General features: G+C 40.5%; 1 protein-coding gene and 1 pseudogene across 2 annotated transcripts in view; one reads left to right on the forward strand and one right to left on the reverse strand.

The window, feature by feature from the left end:
• The window catches only part of TMEM135 (transmembrane protein 135), a 253,268-nt gene extending 248,681 nt beyond the window's left edge, over positions 1 to 4,587 (reverse strand). Inside the window, exon 1 of one of the 2 annotated variants that reach the window (XM_026518285.4) lies at positions 1,982 to 4,587. In XM_026518285.4, the coding sequence (XP_026374070.2) occupies positions 1,982 to 2,122 (141 nt within the window). In that variant the 5' untranslated portion in view covers positions 2,123 to 4,587. The remainder of the gene's footprint in view (positions 1 to 1,981) is intronic. The other variant, XM_048217349.2, reaches the window with a different exon arrangement.
• Positions 2,246 to 7,119, forward strand: LOC113269472 (cofilin-2-like; annotated as a pseudogene).
• The last annotated feature ends 17,491 nt before the right edge of the window (positions 7,120 to 24,610 follow it).

A 24,610-nucleotide genomic window follows, 5' to 3' on the forward strand; every position in this document is an offset into this window, starting at 1 on the left:
ACTGGGCCACCCAGTCATCCCTCCCCCTCTCCCCCTGCCACTAATTTTATTTCACAACCCAAAGTCTAAAATACATAGCTATAAGGGGCACAAAGCCAAATAAGATGAGAATTTATCCTCAAGAAGTATTTAGTTGGAGATATAACAGTGAATCGCAAACTTTTCCTGACCCCCTAGCTCCACCCTACCTGTTGTAAAAGAAGAACCCCTGTTCCTATTGCTCCCTTGAACTTCTCTATCATGGAACATAACCAATAAATTGTCTAGGCTGTAGATATGACAAAAATCAGGTACTCAACAAACAGTTGTTAAATGAATGAATGAGACACAATAAGAGTACAGTTGATTTTCAGAGGGAGAAATTAGACAGCATAAACTTTCTCCCCACCTACATCATAATCCCCTAAGAGCAGGAACGATCTTTTTGTATTACTGAATATATCAAGAGCTCAATATTGTTTGTAAATGTTCTGTTTAAAAAATACTGAGCTATAGACTGGCCACAATTCATGTGGAAAAGTCAGATAAACATGGATCTTTGCCAAAGAAAATCAAGGGAGAGATGTCCAGCTCCAGTAACAATTTTATTATTAGCTTCTATTTTAGATCCTTCTTATTCAAATTGGGACTCTTGATCCAACAGCACCAATAAAGCCTGAGAGTTTGTCAGAAATGCAGAGTCCCAGGCCCCACCCAGACCTACTGAATCAGAAACTCATTTTCACATGATCCCATACTAAAACGTTTGAAAAGCATGGGTCTATACAATAAAAATGAAACTGATTTCTGCAAGCTCAGAGACAGTTACCATCTTCTTTGTTATCTCTATAATAAACAATCAGACTTTTCAAGAAGTACCACAGATATGGCCATGACACACTTTCTGGCATATTAGGCTATAAATCCAAATTACTACTCAATGAGAGGTAAGAACTGACCATCCATTGAATATTCAATGAAACCCTTAGGAAACATACAAAATATATGATCTCTGCCTTCTTAGGGCACACACTTAGGGCAAGAAAATAAGAGAATAAACTTCGATGGTCAAAGTAATAAATCTTTAATATCAAGGACAAGGTTATTGAAAAAAAAAAAAGATGCTGATGAGAACATTTAAGAACAAACTTCTTTTGGGGCACCTGGCTGGCTTAGTAGAGCATGGGACCCTCGAGCTCAGGGTCGTGAGTTCAAGCCCCACCTTTAGCATGGAGCCTACTTTAAAAAAAAAAAAAAAAAAGAACAAATTTCTTTTAACAGTTCTCAGCGATACAGACACGTATTTACAAATATTCTCTACTTAACACTCCAAACTTAAATTGCTTAGGTGACCTAAAGTCAGATCTTTCAATCACCTTCACTGACTTGAGTCTAGAATCATCCTTGAAATCAGCACCCAAAATCTCAACCAGTAGTCTACTCTGTGCACCTGCAAGAACACTTGCAAAACCCTCAAGCCACAATACTATCATCCCAACTAAGACAAGATCTGAACCCACAGGGTTTCGCTGTCAAATATGCCCTTAAAAAAAAAAAAAAAAAATGGAGGGGGAGTACAGAGGGACTTAAGATGAGGAAGGACAGCAGGGCATTTCTCATCGCCTCGCTGACCTACAAACTCCTCTCCTTCATAAGACAAGAGAGAGGGAAAGTTCCTCAGTTCCCTTAATTCAAAATTTTAAGTGTCCTAACTTAATCTTGAAGTTGGGAGCCCACCCCTTCACATCCACAGGCATTCGGATGACAGCTCAACCTCAAATTCCCCTCCCCCTTCTCCCGCCCAATGTAGCATGTTAGATATCCGCCCTTTCGACCTCCACCATCCCACCCACACACACCCCCCCCCAAAACCCTCTGGTCCCTCCAAATGAGAACCCAACACAGAACGAGTCGAGTCGCCCAGGCCGCTCGGAAGCACGACTGCACTCCCTGGCCCATCCTCCACACTAAACTCGCCCTGGGAGGAGCTGATGGATCTCACCAAGTACAGGGGAGCGTAGATCTTCAGGGACTCCTCCAGGGCGCCCCTGGTGATCTGCACGAAAGAGACCCCGCAGGAAGGGTGCCAAGTGTGGCCGATCTCGTAGCAGTTATGAGGGATGGACTTGCTGAGAGCCGCCATGACGGGAGCCGCGCGGAGGGGAAGCGAGGGGTGCGCCGAAGCTCCGGAAGGAGCGGGGCCCCAGGGAGCAGAGCAAGCGCCCAACCGCAGCCGGCGCGCCCGGCCCGCCGCTTAAGGTGCAGAATGGAGGGGAAAGGTCACGCGAGCAGGGTTACTCTGGGCCAAAGTCCTCGGATGTTGAGCCCTCGGCGTATCGCAGCTCGAGGGGGCGGGGCGCGCACCGAGGAGGCGGGGAGAGGAGGAGCGTGCGCGCGCCCGGAGCCCGGAGCCGCGGGGGGAGCGGAAGGGGTGAGAGCGTGGCTCGGGGACGCGCCTGTCTCCCCACCGCCCATGTCAGCCCCTAGCTGGAGGGCGAGCCCTGCAGCGGGTACGCAATGGTAGGTGAATTGGGTCACATTGTACTCCAGTCTTTGTCCTCGCGAAGTCCTGCCCAATAGAACAGAGGGCAGTGGAAGAAGGGGATGAAACATCTTCGTTGGGAGCTGGGGGAGGAAGACCGTGGCCAGAAGAGAGTCTGGACAACCGTCCTCCTCAGAACTGCCAGCTCTTCCCTTCTCTAGAGTGCACGGTAATAAATGGCTAAGGCTGCCCGCTGGTAGCGACCGCACTGCTCCCGACTGCTGAGCTTTCGAAGTTCTGTGGTGTCTGAGAAGCTTGAAAAATCTTTTAGCCAAGTGTATACACTTCCGTTGTGGTGAACGGGATCATCCTTCCAAATCCTGGGCCCCTGAGCGGTTCTTTCTACGGTATCCGTGACAAGTGCTTATCTGCCAAATGGTGCACACAGTAGAGGGGGCAATGGTCTTAGAACTCACACCTGATAGACAGTTGGACCATCGGTTGGCGTAACAACGGACCTGTGTGACCTAAGAATCATTTAACCCCTCTAAATGTCAGTTTCCTCACCTATAATAATCCAGTGTCTTTGGAATTCTAAATTCTATAGTTTCTTAAAGCAGGAGCTTACTACCTTTAGAGGAATCCCGTTCTAATCTAGCCTTCATTCATTCCACAAAGTTTTACTGAGCATATACCATTTTTCCAAGCACTGTTCTAAACTCTGTAGATTCGGATGTGAGCAGGAGAGTCAAGGTTTTGGCCCGCGCCTCCTCCTCCTCCCACTCCCACGGAGCCTCCCTGCTGCTGCAGCCGCTCGCATTGTGGTTTCTGGCGTTACTAATAAATGATGTCAAAGAAGTTATTAATGATAAGAAAGTAAGGCAATCTTCTACACAGGAGGAGATCAAAAAAAAAAAACAGTTCTCTTCTGTTTAAGCAAAGACAAAAGAAAGAATTGTAGAGAAAGCAAAGCAGAACTTGGTGGGTGACACTAACGATACTGTAGAAAACCCCCACGCATCTTTTGTGAAGTTGCTATCTCTGAATGATTGTCAATTTGCTTCATACGATACCACATTCACCACAAGAGCTGGGAAAGAAGACCTGGTATTTAAATTCTGGGGTCCTGAAAGTGCACCTTCGCAAAGGGAGATGATTTATGCTAGCTCTAAAGATGCCATTAAAAAGAAATTCACAGGTATTAAACATAAGTGGCAAGTAAATGGTATGGACAATATTAAGGACTATTCCTCACTTGGAGAGAAACTGAGAGGCAACACAGTAGTCTCACTTGAAGGAAAACCCTTATAAAATGACGGTGAAATGCCATCTGGATGTTCGGGAACTTCTATGTCTCCAGGTCAGTCAATAGGAATAGTGTTAGGTTTTGTTCTGTTTCTTCCCCTTCTCAGTGGGCCCGTCTAAACCAATGAAGGAAGGAAGTATCATTCATTTAAGCAGCCTATCAGTGATTGCTATTAAGCTGTTTCAAACTGTTACTTTTACGTAGAACCCAAGGACTGCCTTCCCATCATATTTTAGCCAAAACAACTAGCTATATGCCTCCCTTGCAGCAAGCACTACAATGAATGTCATTGTCAATGTGAATAACTTAGAATACTGCAAACGGTAAGCTAATTGAATGCACTGGAAGTATTATCCATTTGTCAGAGGGTAAACTTTATTCAGTATTATTTATAGTTGCACTTGATTGCAGTTCTTTGAGGCTCCAGCATTCATATACCTCACCTTCCTTTGCAGTTCTATTTTTATGACATAGCAGGATGGATATAACATTGATATGCATTGAAGGTATTTTTTTTTGTGATGAATTTAACACCCCACTCCCAAGAGGAATACCAATTAAGTTGTGTTAACTGGGTCATCAACTTATCCTGGTACCCACTGTTCATCCTTCTTAAAAGAAATAGCTGTTATTACTGCCTTTTTGTTTTCCATTAAGTGTACAGTACTGAATAAGGGTAACAGTTTTATTTATCATGTGAGTCTTACAACACTAAAGATATTTTGAATATCATCATGATGGCAATTTCTATATAAAAGAACCTCAAATGGAACATTAAGACCAAACTCCCCATCGTCACAAAAATGGCCATACTACAATAAAAAATTAAAGCATATCACAAAAAAAAGGGGAGTAAATATTCTATTTTCATAAAGCTAGCACTCTAGAGGGGAAGATGAGAAATAGGCAAGAAGACTAAACAAGATAATGTGTATGACTGGTGTAATAATAATATAAGACAGTATATCTAAATAAGATAATATAAAATAATCAAAGGAAAATCAGAGAGGAGTGGTCATTGATGAAAAGCCCAAAATAACAGTAGTAAAAGCTAAAAGCTTCTCTATCTCTCAGGTAAACATAAGCAGTCCTAGACTAAGACAGTAGCTCCATAACCATCAGGGATCTCAGACTCCTGACATGTTGTTCTGCCAAATTTACCTGTGCTTTCCAGCCTGACTTACAAGTTGGCTGCTCCATCTTGAGCCATGACATCCACATGCCAACCAGGAAGGCCAGCAAAACATAGTTCCCCTCTTTAAAAAAAAAAAAAACTTAGCAGAAGACCTATGCAAATTACTTCTCCTTACATCCCATTGGCCAAAGCTTAGACACATGGCCACACTAAGTTGAAAGAGAAGCTGGGAAATGAGGCTTTTTCTATTGGTTGAATAATGCCCTGCTAACACGTAGGGTTTTATGACTGAGCAAAATGGAAAGAACAGATACAGGGGACAACCAGCCATTGTTCTACGCCTCTAGCTACTCAAATTTCTGGGCACATTCTTCTTCCCACAGATAAACATACCCTCCCCTTCCCAAGGGGGCCAACCTAAAGTCCCATGTAGTTACCCCAGCCTATTCAAAGTCTAGGATCTTTCCCAGGAACAAGTACAGCTCTCCTGATCAGGTTATCTCCCAGCTTCACATAATCTACAATAGTGAGACAGGAACAAGATAATCACATTGTTTTTTATTTATTTATTTATTTTTTTAAGATTTTATTTATTTATTTGACAGAGAGAGAGACAGCCAGCGAGAGAGGGAACACAAGCAGGGGGAGTGGGAGAGGAAGAAGCAGGCTCCCAGCAGAGCAGGAAGTCTGATGTGGGGCTCGATCCCAGGACCGTGGGATCAGGCCCTAGGCCGAAGGCAGACACTTAACGAGTGAGCCACTCAGGCGCCCCAATCACATTGTTTTTTAAATTTCCGATTCAAAATATGACAGGATCAGAAACACAGCATAAAACTTGTCCACAGAAATTACAGGAACAGCAATGCAGTTTTATCCTACTTAATTTTAATAACCCATCCCTGAAAATCTGACAGTCAGCAGGGACACACTAAATGGGGGCCTATTTTTAACTGGAAAAAATAAAAATGTGTTATATATCAATCCCAAAATTCCTAACATGTATTTAAAATAAAGGCCAAATACAAGTAAGAAACTATCATGTTGGTATGTACAATCCTTAAAAAATCGCAATCTAATCACCAGTTCATACAGTTGCTCTCAGTTGCTTTTGAATATAATAGCACATGTAGTTTGCCTGTATAATGATAAACATTATGTTTGCCATGTAGCACAACAAATACATACCAATAGCCAAGGAAGTTTTTAAATTACAATTAAAAACAGGCAATTTCTTTTAATTAAGGGGATGAAGCTTGAAGGTATTTAAGAAGGAAAGAACACAGTTGTTACTGTCACAGGTTCCAAAGATGACAGTGCTGATCAGTTGGATGGTGGAAGGCAGTTTCAGGTGTTCTCTATCTTTGCTGTTGCTGTTGTAGAGACTCCAGAACATTCAGGCAGTGACAAATTCTCAAGGAGGATCATCTGTGCTCTAGGATGAAAAAAAAAAACTGCAAAATAAAGCCGTTCTCAGTAAATTCTCAGTAAACCTGTAGTTCACATTTGTAAATTTCTTCATATGGTATCATAAGACATGTGTTTTAAAAGAAAGGCTTCTCATTGTGCCACCATTAAGTTTAACGGTAATGGTACACGTGGTATCTACATGAGCCGTTTATTCTTTTAGGCTGCCTAGGAGCAGTGGTTGGCTGCATACTCTCTTGGGCCTTCATTGTTGCTTTTTTTCCATAAAAACGGCTTTAGGGTTCATCAACAAGGTGAAGCAAAGCATTTCTTCAAAGTAGAAGCACAGTGAATGAAGGAAACTGATCTGGAAATTTGTGGCTAAATTCGAAAGCTTTGAAGACATGCCAGGCTGAAAATTGTTGCTTTTGCAAGATTCTGCCTTTGAAGATGTCCATAAAAATGAATGGAGGAGCTCTTATGATTTCAGGCAGAGGACTTAGTGACACTGAGTTGGTCAGCATTACATGCAGTCATTGTAGAGATGGGTACCAGCCATAAACATGATGACAAAGCATGGCTCAAACTAAGTATGACACTGTGCTACCTCTTAATTCCAGCAACATTGAGGTACGCATTCCCTTTGTGGATACCAGGCAAGCTTTTCAAAATAGCTACATATGATTCTGATTTTCTACCACTTTTGGTTACAACAGAACTTCACATTTTTCTTCACATCATCTTTTTTAAAGTATTATATTCTGTTCTTAAGGTGTAAATATAAGTTTTTGCCATATAAACATTGAAAGCTGTTGTGTGGAGTGATCCTTATGCTCTTTCAGTCCAAGCAGGTACTGCTTCTGCCAACATAATTCTCTAAAAATTTGGAAGATTCTTATATCAGATTATAACCACCCCATTTAAAAAGCCACAACCACAAATACCACAAATATCTTTGAGACAGCCACTTTCCATCTCGAACTGAGAGTCAGAAAACTGTTTGAAAATGTCCTTAAACTATTGGAAGCCCTTTTAGCAAGCTAAGAGGGGCTAAGGAGAACAATCAAATATTTCTACAGTCTTACAGTTGCACCCTGGATTTAACCTTTGCCTAATACAATTCCTTACTTTCAGAATCATTTACCATCTGGTGAGGCTCCGAATGAAAAACAGCTTTATTTTTGAACCTAAAGATCCTAGATTCTTTGTACTTCCTCAAAATTCTGCTTAAAAATTGAATAGTTCTTCTTATTTCATCTCTCTATATATATCTTACCACACATCGTTTTTTATTATTTTTTTAATTTTTTTAATTTTTTATTCTTAAAGATTTTATTTATCTATTTGACACAGAGAGGGAGAGAGCACAAGCAGGGGGAGCAGCAGACAGAGGGAGAAGCAGGCTCCCTGCCAAGCAGGGAGCCCAATGCAGGACTCGAGCCCAGGACCCTGGGATCATGACCCGAGCCAAAGGCAGACGCTTAACCAACTGAGCCACCTGGGCACCCAGACATATAGGTTTTTAAAAAATCAATTAGTCCTTTCAACATTCTGCCTGGAAATGTGAACCAACTGCACCAGTTTGTTAGAGATAGTTTCTATTTCCTACAATTTAGCAGACAATAGTGTTGCTAAACTTTCCTGTACTACATAACAAGGATCCTTTTTCTCCAGCCTCTGATAAGAAGTTCTGCTCTGTCCTTCAAGTCTTCAGGACTTCTCAAATAACCTTACAAAAGATTCAGGTACACTCTCTATTAAGATTCCCAGCCTCTCTTTTAGTTTGATGATGTCATCAGAACTTGAATACTACGGCTAAGGACTCCATTCTCCCCCACTTCGACCTCCTACCATTCCCACTGCAGAATTTGAGAGTAAAAGACTTAAGATTGTTCTTTGGTGGGAAAAACACACAATCTACACATAATAGGAGTAGAAATGTAAAAGGAATGCCTTGGAGGCCAGCCACATCATCTAAAAACTTAGACTGAATGTAGTAACATGCCTAAAAAGAAAAGTTGAAAGATTGGAAGCAAAAAAGGGAGAGCCACTGAGGCAATTCAGGCATATGCCTAGGGAGTGGAAAGTGTAGTCCAGGGACCTCAGTTATTCTGGACCCACTGACAAAACTATCTTTACTGTGAAATGGATTCACAAGTGCTTTCGGAAGGATGTCATTGAACATATGATTCAGCTAACTAATACCCTTTTTCTGAGAACAGGTGCACCAAGCAAACTTTTATTATTATTCCCATGCAGGTCTATCTTAAGTGAGAGAAAGGGCTTGATCACGGCAATACAGATATGCTAGTTTGTAGAAGAGGGCTTTTTTTTCTCCCCATAATTTAATAATTTGACTTTTTGATTTACACATACACATTCATTAAGAACCTTGTTTTGTGTCACTTAGCCTATAAGAGACAGAGCCTCCCCTGGTATGCTAACAAACCAGGTTTCTGATGTTGGCAGTTTGTGGGTGATAAATCCTGCATTAACCAAGAAAAATGAGGATGCGCTGAGATAACAAGTATGCCTCTAAATCTCAGGGGATTAAAATATGAAAGGTTTGTTTTGTGCTTACACAAAGTCCGAAGCAGGTTGGCCAGCAATTCAGGGCAGCTTTCCTCCAAGTAGTAACTCAAGGTTAAGTGTTCCTCCATCTTCTTTGGGCCTTCAATGGTTGCTTTTTTCTTTTTCTTTCTTTCTTTCTTTCTCTCTTTCTTTCTCTCTTTCTTTCTTCTTTCTTTCTTTCACTTTTTTTTTTTGCATAATTTTTAGTTGTCATACATAGTAATGTACAGAAATTTAAGTGTACCGCTTGAAGCATTTTTACATTTGCCCTCACTTGTGAGACAACTATCCAGAAGAAAAGCTTTTCCATCACACCAGAAGGCTTTCTGGTGCCCATTCCCAGTTAATACACCTACGAACAGAGGTAAACACTATTCTGGCTTCTATCACTATAGCTTCATTTTGCCTTTTCCTCAAATTTACATTAGTAGAGGGAAATATTATACTTTTTGGTGTCTGGGTTTCTTTCACTCAAGAGTTTGTGCATGTTGGTGCATGCATTTGTAGTTCATTTTTTATTTCTGTGTAATATTATATTGTATGAATACAACACAGTTTTTCTGTTCTAGGACATTTGGATTATGTCCAATGACTCAATGTCCAATGACTCAATGTCCAATGACTCATGTCCAGGACTCAAAATGGTTTACATTACTTCTGCTTACATCCATTTCCAGAACCTATTTACATGTCCCCAACCTAACTTTAAGGGAGGATGGGAAATGCAGTCTTCCTGCAGGACCAGAAAAAGAAGATGAAATGAGACATGCTACTTATCTACCACTGTCTCTGCCACAAACACGAACTCCAGTGTCAGGCTACCTGTGAGAAACTAGCTAATCTTAGTTGATTCTCTTTCACCCTTGTGGACTGCATGACCCTTCTTTTTCAAATATTCATTTGTGGGGCGCCTGGGTGGCACAGCGGTTCAGCGTCTGCCTTCGGCTCAGGGCGTGATCCCGGTGTCATGGGATCGAGCCCCACATCAGGCTCCTCCGCTATAAGCCTGCTTCTTCCTCTCCCACTCCCCCTGCTTGTGTTCCCTCTCTCGCTGGCTGTCTCTATCTCTGTCGAATAAATAAATAAAATCTTTAAAAAAAAATATTCATTTGTGCAACTATATATATTCCTATATGTAGAACTATACCTCCTGTTTTAAATGGACAAATGCAAGCTGATCATCATCATTTACTGCACTGGACTGAATATTTGTGTCCCTCCAAAATTTGTATGTTGAAATTCTAACTCCCAGTGTGTTGGTTTTAGGAGGTGGGGCCTCTGGGAGATGATTAGATCATGAGGTAGGGCCCTCGAAAAAGGGATTAGTGCCCTTATAAAAGATGCCAAGGAGCTCTCTGCCCCCACTGCCCCGTGAGAACGCTGCCAGAAGGCACCAAATATGAACCTGGAAGTGGGTCCGCACCAGACACCAGATGAGCCAGGACCTTCATCCTGGACCTCCTAGCTTCCAGAACTCCAAGAAATAAGCATTTATTGTTTAAGCCATCCAGTCTATGGTATTGTCATTATAGGAGCCCAAAAGGACTGACACATTTAAATTTTTAGTAAAACTCTTTGAAGGCAAGATCTACTTTGGATTCTTCTTTACTGTATTCTGTACCACACAGCATGGCACCTTCAACGTAGAACACATTTAATAAAATATTGAATGAATAAATAAAGGAAGACCTTGGTGGAAGAGAAATTTTAAAGCACTATGTCTTCTTCTTAATGGAAAAGCAAGACAAAAATATTGAGTACTTATAATTTCTTATCTATTTCCTTATTTGTTTTGGGTTTACTTCCTCAGCTCCCTATTAAACTTTCAGTTCCTTGGAAGTAGAATCCATTCCCTATTTGCCATCTTTATATTGTCTTCTGCACGTAGCATACTCGTGTGAAAATGTAACATTTTGAGGGAAGAAATAACTGACTCCCACATAGAAATTTTGGTTTATCACCCCAGTCTATAGTTTCTAGAAATGGCCTTTTACACTTTTTTAAATGTGAGGACAATATTAGCCTGACCTCAAACTTCTGGTCCTCTCAAACTATCTATGAGCACACAAAACTACCCATAAGGTCCATAATTCTGCAACATTTACAAGTTACTTTAGTTCTGTGATGTAATTTACTTAAGCCTAGACACTTGAATTCATGGAAAATAGCTACATTCTTACTGTCTTTTCACCCCTTGGGCTTCCATTATCCTTAATTTTATTCTTTCTAATAAGTGATCATTATTTTTGATAGAAAATATAAAAGCAAAAGAGGAATTAATCACTTTGTGTTCCGCCTATCATCCATGTAGGTTACACTATTTCCCCCAAGCACAGCATCTACTCCTTGCTCTATCTGAAGCCAGACTTGGCCAATATGTCTTATTTGTTGACCATAATGAGACTCAAACAATTGTTCATTCTGGAATTTAGCTACATCCGGAGAGTTCTTGTTGCTACTCTTGTGTGTCCTTCCTTAAAGACATACATCTTTTTCTAACTTTTCACAAGTTCTTTGAAAATCTATGCAGGACATGGAGTAGCAGCATTTTATTTTTCTTTGTGAAGGTTCTACTGCTTTTCTTTTAAACCATATTTTTGTGAAACTCTGGCACTCAAAAACACCTGCAAGTGTTTTGAAGGCAGGGACCATCTGTTCTATTTGTGTGTCAGATACACTCAGCAGGTTGTCAATGTAATCTTTTAAAATAAATGTTATTGTTTGCCTCTCTGTGATTTATATCACCATTTGCAAAATGGAGATACATTTTTGCTTAAAGTAATTTAGAAAATTAATATATGTCAAATGCATTAAGTTCTTCAAAACTGCCATTTCCTCCAAAATAGATGCACTGTCTTTAGTGCCTGACCCTGTATCTAGTACATAGGCACGTTCACGGGTCTGTTGAATTAGTAAAATACAACTTAAAATACACCTTCATAGGGACACCTGGATGGCTCAGTCGGTTAAGCCTCCAATTCTTGATCTCAGCTCAGGTCTTGATCTCAGGGTCGTAAGTTCAAGCCCCACATTGGGCTTCATGCTGGACGTAGAGCCTTCTTAAAAATAAAATAAAATAGAGGTGCCTGAATGGCTCAGTCAGGTAAGGAGCCGACTCTTGATTTTGGCTCAGGTCATGATCTCCGGGTCCTGGGATCAGGCTCTGCACTCAGTAGAGAGTCTGCTTCAGGATTCTCGATCTCTCTCCCTCTGCCCCTCCCCAATAAAATAAATAAATAAATCTTTAAAAATAAGTAAAATAAATAAAATAAAATATACCTTTATAGCTGAACTTCTGTAGTTAGCATTCAATAGTTATAACCTCACTTGAAGATTCAAGTAATGGGTCATTCGTATTTTTTTCTCTTTCTATACTTTCAATACCTGTTCTCCCCAAATCTTAAGTACGTGTTTAAGCCTGCCCGGAAATTACATTCTTACATATTATGAATATTACAAATTCTAAGATAACACAGATACTTTTTATCCAGGATCTTATCACTCTGACTATACAAGTCAGTGTTCCACAGCAGTTAGAATCAAGTCCAAAGGCAGAGGGTTTCCTCATTAAGATTACCTAGTAAAAGAAAAAGTTATCTGCAAGAACTTATTTGATGGTCTGCTCTTAGTAGAGTAAGACCTAACTAAATAGTTGAAGAGTTACTGAATCTCTTTGGATTCATTTGTGAAAATTTTGGAAAAGTATTTTTTTCACATAGTCTGAAAAACAAAACCATCTGTCATATGTTCTCAAAGTAATGTTTATTTTCTGTCTCTTTTCTAAAAAATTCACAGTCAAATTCTCTCCATTTTGTGTCTATTCTCATGTTTGAAGATTTCCTTCCTTCAGATATTTTATCTCAGATACTTGTCGTTTTGGTAGGACCTATGAACATTTTGAATACACACATACCATTTAACCCAGCAATCCTAATTCAGGGCCTTTATTCTACAGAAGTAATGACAAAAAAATTTCTCCATCACTACCTATAAGAACACAAATACTAAAAATAATCTAACTGTCCATGCTAGGGACATGTCAAATAAACAAATTATGGTACATCCAGATTGTAGAATTTGGGTAGTAGAAATGGTAAAGTAGATCTGCACATATCAGCATTGAAGGATGTTCATGACATTCCAATGAATGAGGAAAATAATCCACAGACTCTTTCATATAGAGTGAGTTCATTGTTTAAAGAATAAAAGATATTTTTTATATATGTATTTGTGTACATATTTACCTAGGCATTGAAAAACATGTATGAGAATACACAACAAGTAAAGGCATTGGGATAGAGTTCTTTCACTTTTTATTTTACATATACTATATTATTAATTTTCTCCCAATTAGTACACATTATGCTTGCATTCTAACACTTCCTTCTGGATTTTTTTGTTTCTTGCTAGAGGTTGTTTTAGGTCATTGAGTGCTAATTGTTTCAATTTTTTTAAGTCCAAAAAACAGCATTATTTTACCTTCATTCCATCTAAACTACTGACAATTTTTTACGAATAAAATTATAAATTCAAAGCGTATTTCTCCTGAGTATTTGAAAAATATTTCTCCATTGTTTTCTTGCATAGCACTGTTAATTACATATTCGGTGTTATTTGATTTTTTTTTTTTTTTGGTAGGTTTTCTTTCTTTCTATCTGGTACTTTTTAGGGTTTTCTCTTTATCACTGATGTTTTACTGTATGTTTCTGGTTATGTTTTTTTCATTTTTTGAATTATTCTGCTAGATTTAGTGAACTATTTTAATCTGAAGTATCATGTCCTTTTTCAGTTTAAAAAAATTAAGTATCACATTTCCTCTGTTCTGGGGAAATCTCCTGGAAATTCTATTAGACCAGAGTTTTTTATCTGTTGATAGAATTCAGGGAAGTCCATGAACTTGGATGAAAAAACAATTTCATTTTTATTTCCATTAACCTCTAACTGAAATAAAATATCTCCCATCACTTGAATGGAAGCAAAAAACCACAGTACTTATGACATTATCACCAATAGGAATCAGATATTTTCATATCATACTATAATTATAGCAGATAGGTCAAGAATCATAGTAAACTATCAAATCTTGTTATTTAATTTGTTAACATGTTAATATATCACAAAATTTTAATGTGTTGATATTGCATTTCAATATAATTAATGTCTTTTATAATCTTATATATTTTATTTTATACATTTAAAGGTAATATTCTGGGAAGGTGCTATGGTCTGAATGTTTATGTCTCCTCAAATTCATTTGTTAAAATTCTAAGGCCTGGTGTGATGGTATTTCAGATGGGGTGTTTGGGCAGAGCTTAGGTCATGAGCCTGGATCCCTCATGAATGGGATTAGTGCCCTTATAAAAGAGACACCAGAGAGCTCTCTTACCCCTTCCACCAGAGTAAGCAGGAAGGTACCAATTAGGAATTAGGAGAGGACCCTCACCAGAACCATGTAGACACCTTGATCTTGGATTTCCAAGCCGTCAGAGCTGTGAGAAATAGATTTCTGTTACAAGCTACCCAGTCTGTGGTATTTTGTTATAGCGGCCCAATCAGACTTAAGACAGAGGGGATCTGCTAAGCTGCTGAAGAGATCCATGGCATGACACATTTTTAAAACAACTGCATTAGATCGATGATAAGATCTCCGTAACTCCAGTTCCTTTTAGCTTCTCTTCCAGTTTCAGTCTTTCCATCTCTTCATCTCTTCGGTTAAATTAGAGAGAACTAGAAGGCCTCCAGTCAGGGCAGCCCATGACCAAGAGCGATAGCTTTGAGATGGCAGGCGCCTCAGCTCCCTGCTCTGGTTTCTCATTTGATCACAGCTTCTAATCCAAAGACAATTCTTTCCTTGTTCTTGAATATTTACTAATCCATCCTACAATTTTGGTAAGGGAGGAAGAGATGATCAGTATGCACCCCACCTGCCATCTTAAAGCTGGGATGCACGTATTCATTTGCATTTAGAGAAAGAAGGAGACGGGGCGCCTGGGTGGCACAGCGGTTAAAGCGTCTGCCTTCGGCTCAGGGCGTGATCCCGGTGTTCTGGGATCGAGCCCCACATCGGGCTCCTCCACTATGGGCCTGCTTCTTCCTCTCCCACTCCTCCTGCTTGTGTTCCCTCTCTCGCTGGCTGTCTCTATCTCTGTCAAATAAATAAATAAGTAAACTCTTTAAAAAAAAAAAAAAGAGAAAGAAGGAGAGGCAATGCTACATTCTTTCCCCCTCTGTTACTTATTTATTTATTTTTACAATATATAATATCTTTAGAATGAGCTCTTACAAGGCTATTTTACAAGTGAGAAAACTGAGGGTGGTACAGGATAATCACTGATTTAAAGTCATGTAACTAGTTAATAATGGGGCTGGGATTAGAATGCAGGTCTGCTGGCTTCTTCTCTGGAGTTTGTTCTTTTAAGTTATCTTAGGGCTCATCTCTTTTCTTTGCAGAAGCTAATGGTGCTGATGTTATAAAACATGGTCTAAAAAAATCATTGTGTTATTTGTTATTGTACATGTGGTTCTATCTGCCCAAGATACTTTCAGTCGTTTAGTCCACAAATATTCAAGAATATTTGATGTGTGCCCAGTGCTGAGCTGGGTGCCAGGCATCCAACAATGAATAGGACCCACTCCTTACCCACGTGGTTTTTACAGTCTATCTAGCAAGGAGATCTGTAATATCAATCAGATATTGAATTCCCCTCCCCTTATTTGGTGACCCTCTATTCACCTTTCAAGAAGTTTTCTAGACTTACTTTCTCTTTTCAGTGCTTCTACAACACATAGTTCTCACCCCCATTATTAACTGAGAATAAGCTTCTTATTTTAATATTTTAGTTAACTCTGTTTCCTGGCAACCCACTCACCTCTATCCCTTAACCGGGTGGTAAGGAACTTGAGGGCAGCTTTGCTCATTCATCTTGATACCAACTTCAGGACCTAGCACAGTGCCTGGCACATAGTAGGCAATAAGAATTTAAATGAATGAAACTGAAGTCAAGAAAAATGAATGAAAAATTCTCTATGACTTCTTTTCTGTATACTGTGTGTGTGTATATATATATATTTATATATATATATATTTATTTATATATTACACTGCATTTTTAAAATTAAAAATGGCATCCCCCATGGATGATTTTGAAGTTCATGATTGGCAAAATCCATTTTTATTGTTTGGGCAAGCAGCCAATATAAATAGAAATAGATGTGAGCACTTGCCAGCTGTTGTTAATTATAGAATCCTAAAGTCTATTCAAAAACGTATGGAGAAAATCCACCTTTTGCTTCAATTTATCTGTGTTGACAATCTCCACCACCTAAACCCACTAAAATCCACACCTCCAAATTCATTTAATTCTGCATGACCTGTGACTACAGAAATTGAATCCCTAAAGAATCTCAATTTCACAATTTGGCTAACTATAATTCTTTTACCTTTATAAAATTTTTTTTGAATGACTGTCGACAAGCCAGGTATCTAAGTTTCAAGGAAAAGAAATAAAAATTTGTTCCATATTTATGTGTCAGGGGAAGGACTGTGTCCCCTGGATGGAGGAAGCCGTTTCTCTTCTACCCTCACCTCAGCTTGAACTCCCCAGTGAGTGAGAGACGCTTGGAAAGAGCAGAAGCCTCTGGAGGTAGACAACCACATAGCACTTGTAACTAGAGACACAGCAAAAATGAGCCTGAGATTTTTGAAGGCTGGGATAGGCAGAGTGGTTTGAACATTGTAATTTCAGATCTTCAGGAGTTTTTCAAGAAATTTTCATCCATCTCAAGGCAGATTCATCCTTGGTTTGGGGAAAATTACCTAAATGGACAGGGATAGATATACTAATATCGAACCAGAACTTTTTCTGGAATGGAAGTTTGACAGTTGTGACTCCAGAAATCTAAACTTTTCTGCATAATAATATTAAAAGTTGCCTTTATTATGGGCAGAACTGCATCTCTGTAGTTTACGATACCTTTGGAGAAATAGTTCCTTTCAGGTGTGGGTGTAAACACCCCCAGTCTATATGGTGTTGTTTATTTTAGTTGAGGTGTTTGTACTTCCTGTTAAAATGCTTCTCACAGGAGATCGGGCGTAAAGACTTCAGGGACCACTGGGAAGCTCCAGTTCTGTTTTTTACCTCATGTGGATAAAATGTCATAAAAAGAAGTGGGGGGGGGCTCCTGGGTAGTGAAGTCGGTTAAGCATCTGACTCTTGGTTTCAGCTTAGGTCATGATCTCATGGGTTGGGCTCCATGCTCAGCGAGGAGTCTGCTTGAGATTCTCTCTCTCCATCTCCCTCTGCCCCTCTCCCCACTCTCTCCCTCTCTCTCTCTAACATAAATAAAATCTTAAAAAAAAAAGAAAGAAAGAAAGAAGGAAGGAAGAAAGAAATGGGATTGGGTGAGTCTAAGTCAGAAAAGACTGGTTTGCTATTATCTCACATGTGGTAATACTCAAACACAGACTTGGGAAATGTAGTCCACTGGATATTTTGCTTTTATGTGATGATCTCACAGAGGCCATAGGAATGGACTTGATTCCATGAGTTGGGGAGGATTGGGGTTTCCTCAGAGGATGTGAAGGGGGAGGTGGCCTGAGACCACAGAGACCACAAGGAGAAATGTGTTCTCCTCCTGGTTTCTGGAGATAGGGGCCTAGACTTGCAGGAGGGCCAACTCCCTGAAGGTCACCCCCAAAGAGAAAAGATGTGCAGACCCTATCAGATAGTCTAAGCCTGGAAGGCACCTCCACGGCCCTAAGACAACTTATGCCTCAGCTTGTGAACGCAGACTGTTCAGAATTCATAGCCATCTTTAAGTTTGTAAGTTTTATAATTCCTTCCTCTTATCCTTAATCATTCTGTGGAATTTTGCTAAATGTTACAGCCTAGTCCCTATCATGATGTGGGAAATTAAAGGATCTGTGTCCACCTTTGGGAATATTTAGTGAATGGAAGAAAAGCCTTCTCTTGAGGTCAGCATAGCTGTGGTGGCTTCAATCGTGCAGTTGTAGGAGGTGAGGGGTGATGGGGGGGTGCGGGGATCTGTGATGAGCAGTCTAGAACCACAGAGACGGCTGGGACAGTATGGATTTTGTGGAATGCGTGAGCAGCTGGGGAAGTGCAAAGGCCGACTTGTGAAGGAGTCTCATAAAAGATGAAACTTCCTGTCATCAGATAAGATGAAAGTTGGAGCCACAGTAATTTGGACATTAAGAGGTAAACCTGACCTCATTGTTAATCGCAGTCTGGTGAGGTCTGGGAGACTGGGTATATATGTCTGGAATGCACTATAAATTGTAGTCCTTATATCTTAGTAACCTGTTTAACTTAAGTTTGCAGAATACAAAAGCAGGCCTAGCGTGGGTTCCCAACCAAATCTGCGGAAATCGTATTGATCACATTCTGTTTTATCCACTTGTTAGTCATCATGTACCGGATGCCAGCCTGTGCCAAGCAGTATGGGTAGGAACCAAAGCAGATCCACTAAAACACTGCTCACATTCAAGGTAGAATTATGATCACACATCCAACTCTTCTAATTAAAGAGAAAATGACTCGAGCCCCCTGGTGCTAGATTAGCGTGGAATCTGGCGTCACTTTCTTAGGGTTCCTTTCCCCTCTTCTGGATCTTCTAAGAACCCCAGAAGCTATACACCGACCCTTTAGGAGGTGCATTTGACTTCCTCTTCAGGCTAATATATGCTCTGATTTCCAAAGATCCACACTATTCCTTGAGGCCTCATGGTGTTGTTGTCGGAAGCTAGTCCCCCGACTGGTGGCCTGACTCTGCCGAAGCTCCACTGTCAGCTGCCGCCACTGGTCTGGTTCGCTGCACAGCCCAGCACGGTACCTCCATGAACACTCCATTCTCTCGATGCCGCCATCAAAAGAACATACCCTTGCTGGATGTCCTGGTCTGCAGGTCTTAGTGCTCAGTGCTCTCCATCCCACACCACCATTCTCCTGCAGCCCCACCATCCGTCCTAAGACACTCCACTCACATCAGCTCAGGTGTCAGCCCTGCGTACACTGGGAGACCACTGTCATGCCAGTCCCCGGGGGCCCACCCGAGGCCAGCTCACTTTCCTTTCCAACCCTGCTATTTGCATCTTCTGCCAGACAACGGGCCCTTTCATGCCATCAGCTGGAGTGACTACCCAGGAGTTCTCCAGGGCCCCCGCTCCCCTGATAGTAGATTTGTTGACCCCTAGACACCAAAGGTCCTTCCTTGGCATAGGATTTCGAAAGCTTGCTCTGGCCACCTTCCTTAATGCACAAATATCATTCACAACTTTGCTCCTAAACTGACACACCTTGCATGCCTTGGACAGAAGGTTCAGGGATGAATTTTAATATTTTGCAAACTTCTCTGAACCTAAGAGCTACGTATCATAAATAAAGATATCCGGGCTTTACTTCTGGAGATTCTGATCTGGTGGGCTTCAGGTTGGACCTAGGACTCTGTATTTTTCCAACGGCAAAGAAGTTCAGGTGAGGAGGGAAAGCCCAAGTGAATAAGGATCCACTCACACTGTTTAAACCAGTAGTTTCCAGTATTGCACCTGAGATCACCTGGGAAGCTTTTGATCCAACAGAGATACCATGGACTTACCTGGGATTTTTTTTATTTTATTTTATTTTTTGGAAATAATCTCAAACTTACAGAAAAGTTTTAAGAAGACTACAAATAATTTCTCTTTTTTTTTTTCTGAGCTGCTGAAGAGTTAGTTGTTAACATGGTGCCCTAGCATTCTCAAATATTTTAGTATTTCCTACAAACAAGGACGTTCTCTCACATAACCAAATAAAATCCGTCAAAACAAGGAAAGTGAACATCAGTATGTCACTACCTTCTACTCTTCAGACCCCATTCATGTTTTGTGAATTGTTCCCCAAACATTCTTTCAAGTAAAAAAGAGTATAGAATCCTGTGTTGTGTTTATAACACATTTCTTCAGTCCCCTTACTCTGAAAACTCAAATCTTTCCTTGATTTTTATAGCCTTGACATTTAAAAATTACAGGTCATTTATTTTGTAGAATGAGCCTCAGTTTGGTTGTCTGAAGCTTTCTCATGAGTCAATGCTGGTCAGAGGCCTCTGAAAGGAACATCAAAGAAGTGATGCCACGTTCCCCTCACTGCATCCCAACAGGTGGCCCACGATTTTGATTTGTCCCATTACTGGTAATGAGTATTTTGATCACTTGATTAAAATGGTGTCTGCCAGTCTTGTCCATTATGAAGTCATTCTTTTTCCTCTCTGTAATTAATACGTTTTTATGGGAGAGAAATTTAAGATTATGTAAATATCCAGTTCCTTATCAAACTTCTGATTTTTTTCATTTCTTTATATCAAGATATATTGATAGATTCCTGTTTTATCCAATGGGTTATATATCATTACTTATTTTGATGTTCAAATTGTCCCAGGTATGGCCAGTGGGAGCCCCTTCAAGCCGGATCCTGTGTTCTCTAGACATGTCCCCATATTTTTGAGCACTCCTTTTTGGGTTTTATGGGCACAAAATGTCCAGATTCATTTTTTACTTTCACTGCCCCAGCATGGAAATCAATGAATCCTGCAAAGAACTCCGGTTCCTTACGGAAACCAAGATGCTCAGTGTGCTCCTTGCTACTGGGGTGAGGCTGCTCCCAAACCCTTCAAGTGAGAAGAGCTGAGATGTGTGCATGTGTGTGTAATAACAAGGTATCCATATACACGCACAGAGATATGTATGTATAAATGTACATATATACACACATAAATGTACACATATACACATGTATATGTTCATACATCCTTGCACATACACACTATTTGCATCTATATTTCTTTCTGTATATATTTCTATCTTGAAAACCACGAAAGCCTCCAATGACAATCTGACACCGTAGGATTCATTCTAGTTTTCTCCTGTCCCATATTTGTAAGCATCTGACAGTAAGAGACTTCCCATCAATAAATGTACTTATTTACTAGTTTCTTCTTACCTTGGCCCCCCAATACCCATACAGTTCCCTCCTGATGCCTCTGGGGCTCTGACACTTCACCCAAGCAGGAAGATGCTGCCCAGAGACATCACCCTTCATCTTGCCCTCTCACTCTGGCAGGCTCTGATGCCCCTTTCCAGGCCACCACAGCGTCATCCTCTGTGCGATGCCCTTCTCACTCCGCTGCAGCCCTGACATCCACACCACATCACCCTCCCACCCAGGCACACTCTTCATCCAGCTTAAGTTTTATCACCCCATCCTGGGTCCCCATCCCCTCAACACTATGGATAGCTACCTTGTCCAGGTAACGGCATTGGACTGACTTGCTCAGGAAGGAAAACAATGGGAAGAGGAGGAGGAAGAAGTAGAGGAAGAATCATCTGGGAGATCTGCATTGAGAAGAGCTTCAGTGGAAGATCAGCACCTGTGTTTTTAAATGTTCCCTCAGGAGACAGAACATTGTAAATCCACTGGTTTTACAGCTCTTACACTAGGAGAGCCTGAGGAAACCAACCTTTTAACTAAATATTTACTAAATTCTGTTCATTATATTAATCCTTGAGACAGATATGTAGAGAATAAGCTACTATTCATGCCCTTAGGAGCTGGCAATCCAGAAGAGGAGGAACATGGAACTAGCAGAGATGGAGAAACTTGTGGAAATGAGGATGTGTGTAAACGATATGGGAGCAAAGTGGAAATTCAGAACTCTGTCTGGGGAGGTGGGGAAAACTGGGCTTTCGAGGATAAACAGAAGTTTACCAGGAGAAGAGGACGAAGGAATTTGTAGCAGAAGGAACGGCTTATTTCAGGTAAGAACAGGTAAAAGCTGGGATCGTTATTAAACATGAAAACCTGCCACGAACATGATCATTTGGGTTGGGATGTGAGTTAGTTGTTCAGATCAGTCTACATGTTAGTCCATTAAAACAGCCAGTCAGTCTTTTGAGGGAAATATCAAGAAACACGGTCATAATCCTAAGTGAGCCAATTTGTTTGTTAGAAAAATCAATAATGACAATATTGAAAATTTAAATATTCTAGGGACTACACAGTGTAGAAAATTAAAATCTCCGCCTGTATCTCCATCTTCCAGAAATATTCCATCTCCCTAACTTAACCTCAGCAATAATTTAGTATATTTTCCTCATTATTTTTCCTATGCATACACTACCAATTATGTGTGGGTACATTTACATTTTTCCTCAAAATAGAGCTTAGGATATTTACCACTTAAACTTGCTATTTTTGATTTAACATTTCTTGGATAGCCTTCCACATTAGTACATAGAATTTTACTTAGTTCTTTTGAAAAATACATTTTTACCTTAATGTAATTATTTTCCCTTTGTTTATTTACACACTATGTGAATAAAATATCAATGTAAAAAAGTGATAGATGGACATCAAAGGTGTGCTCTTAGCCCCATCTATTCACACTTCCTTTCTCAGAGGTAACCATTGTTGTCTCTTGGCATCTGTCCTTCTTGTTCTTTATTCATTTACACACACTCACACATGTGTGTTGGGGGGGTGGGTTTTCTTTTGCATAAGTGGGATATGTTTCAGGAGTTGTCAAATTTCAAAGGCTGAAAGAACACACAAGAAGGACTGCAACCTGTCCATCATTCCAGGCCTTTTTTCCCCAAAGCCCTCCAATCTCACTTGTATTCTAGCCACTGCAAACATATCATAGGCAATGGGAGCCGAGCCACAATAAAGAAGGAGGTGCATCAGTAAGATCCCCCTGGGGCAGCTGACCCCAGGCACACTTCTCTTGTGGCTTTCACATTACAAAACCGATCTGAGGAGAAACAGATGGAAGGGAGAGGAGAGTAAGCGAAACATGATGGGCCCCTCGGGACCCTAAGTGTCTGGAGCTTTAGGTTTAGATAGAGTTCTCACTAGGGCTCTAGACTGCTTTGCCCCTCGTCGCCAGAACAGGGTTTGAAACATATAAGATCTTGGAAACTGTGCAACTGAGCAAGGTCTAATCATCAGTGATTGGAAGAGAAATGTGCAATAAGAGCCAACTGGGATTGAACTCAAAGGCATTTTGAAAGTTTGCTTCAGTGAGTTAGAATTGCAGCCTTTTGCCCCAAATTTCTCCACAAATATTCTATAGGCATTTTTTAAGCCCCAGAGCCCTTCACTAATGTTATTTAAGGCAATTTCATGTATATCTAATTGTAAATTGTTTGCTAACTCTTGGGCAAGAAATGATCTCTAAATCCCCTCGTGTCTACTGATATTTCAAGGTAAGAGAATGCTCTGGAATCCTTCCCATTTTCCAAATGTAATATTTTCCAAAATAAATGCTGGAGTAACTGCATGGTGGATACCATGTGAACATTTTAATTCACACAATAATATTCTGGAGTTTATGGAAGGTTGGCATCTTTCCAGGAGATCTGAAAGTCCAAAAGTTGGCTGTTTCTTCTCAGTGGGAGAAAAGGTGGAGGATGTGAATCAGGAGTGGTAAATTGGAGAGGAGGTCACAGGCTGAATGGCGTTAAGTAGGGGAAAGTGCAGTTGCAATCTTCCTTGGGAGGAAAGCCAGTTGCACAAAAGGGAAGGACTGGTTACCATTAAAGGCTTCAAAATTAGAGCCTTGGAGGAGAATTGAATGGGAAAGTTAACAACCCCTTGTTTATCTTCCTCTTCTCGAAGATGGAGCTGTTGTAATGAGATCCAGGTGCAGCCCTGGGATATCAGAGATCCCTATCCTTGTCTGTTTAGAAGCCCCCTAAACCTTCGATGTTTGTGATTCGAATGCCTCCTCTTCCAAGGAGCCTGCCCTGATGGCCAGATTGCAGTCATCAGATGATATCACACTGTCAAGCTGATCTGTTTCCTCATCCTTTTCCCCGCAGCTTGTGAGCTTCTTGAGACCAGGATGTGAAAGGCACACAATAATTATGTGCTGAATGTTGACTGAATGAGCCTCTCTGGCTGGAAATAATCCCCCCTCCTCTGGGCTCTCTTGGTACTTTACACTTACCTCATTCATGTAATTTTTTTCACATTCTACCTTGTACTCTCATTTCTGTACATTTTAGCTCCATTATGAGAGTCAGATTATTTTCTACAAGGAAAATGAGATAATGCATGTAAAGTATTTGTGCCACATCTGCTGAGTAATGATAGCTATTATTACTTGTGTAATGAGATGGCTGGAGGAGCAGAAAATAGATCTTATTTTTAAAAAACAAGATTCAGAAAATCACTTTGAAGCAGATCTTTGTTTTGCAAGAGTCACTTGAGTTGCCTTTCTCAATTATGCAACTACAAGAGACCTATTGCCTTGGAAGAAGGAAGGATGTCTTAGTCTTGAAATATCAGTTCTTTCTCATTCCTCTTGAATAGAAAGCTGCAGTCGGGGTTAGGTAGGAATGTTGGCGCTGAGTTGCACAACACCAGGGGGCACCATTCATACTGTAATCTGTTGTGATGGATGTAAATACTCTTTGGAGATATGCTCCAAGGGATACCCTTCCTTCCAAATACAATATAAATGGCGTCCCTGGAATTGCACAAGGAGGCAGCCCTAGGAAGAAGAGGAAAGGATCTCTGACCCTTTTTCTTTGAGGTTCAAGGCTATTGGACCAGAAATGGAATGGGTGGTGGTCACTGAGATCTGTTGGCAGGAAAGAAGATGAAGGGCTCCAGAGAGGCATTTGCCATAAGAAAAGACTGTCTTTGGCGGGCTGGGCCCAACAGAGGTTTCTGAGTGACGA

Source organism: Ursus arctos, unplaced genomic scaffold, assembly GCF_023065955.2.
Source record: "Ursus arctos isolate Adak ecotype North America unplaced genomic scaffold, UrsArc2.0 scaffold_22, whole genome shotgun sequence".
Classification (NCBI taxonomy): domain Eukaryota; kingdom Metazoa; phylum Chordata; class Mammalia; order Carnivora; family Ursidae; genus Ursus; species Ursus arctos.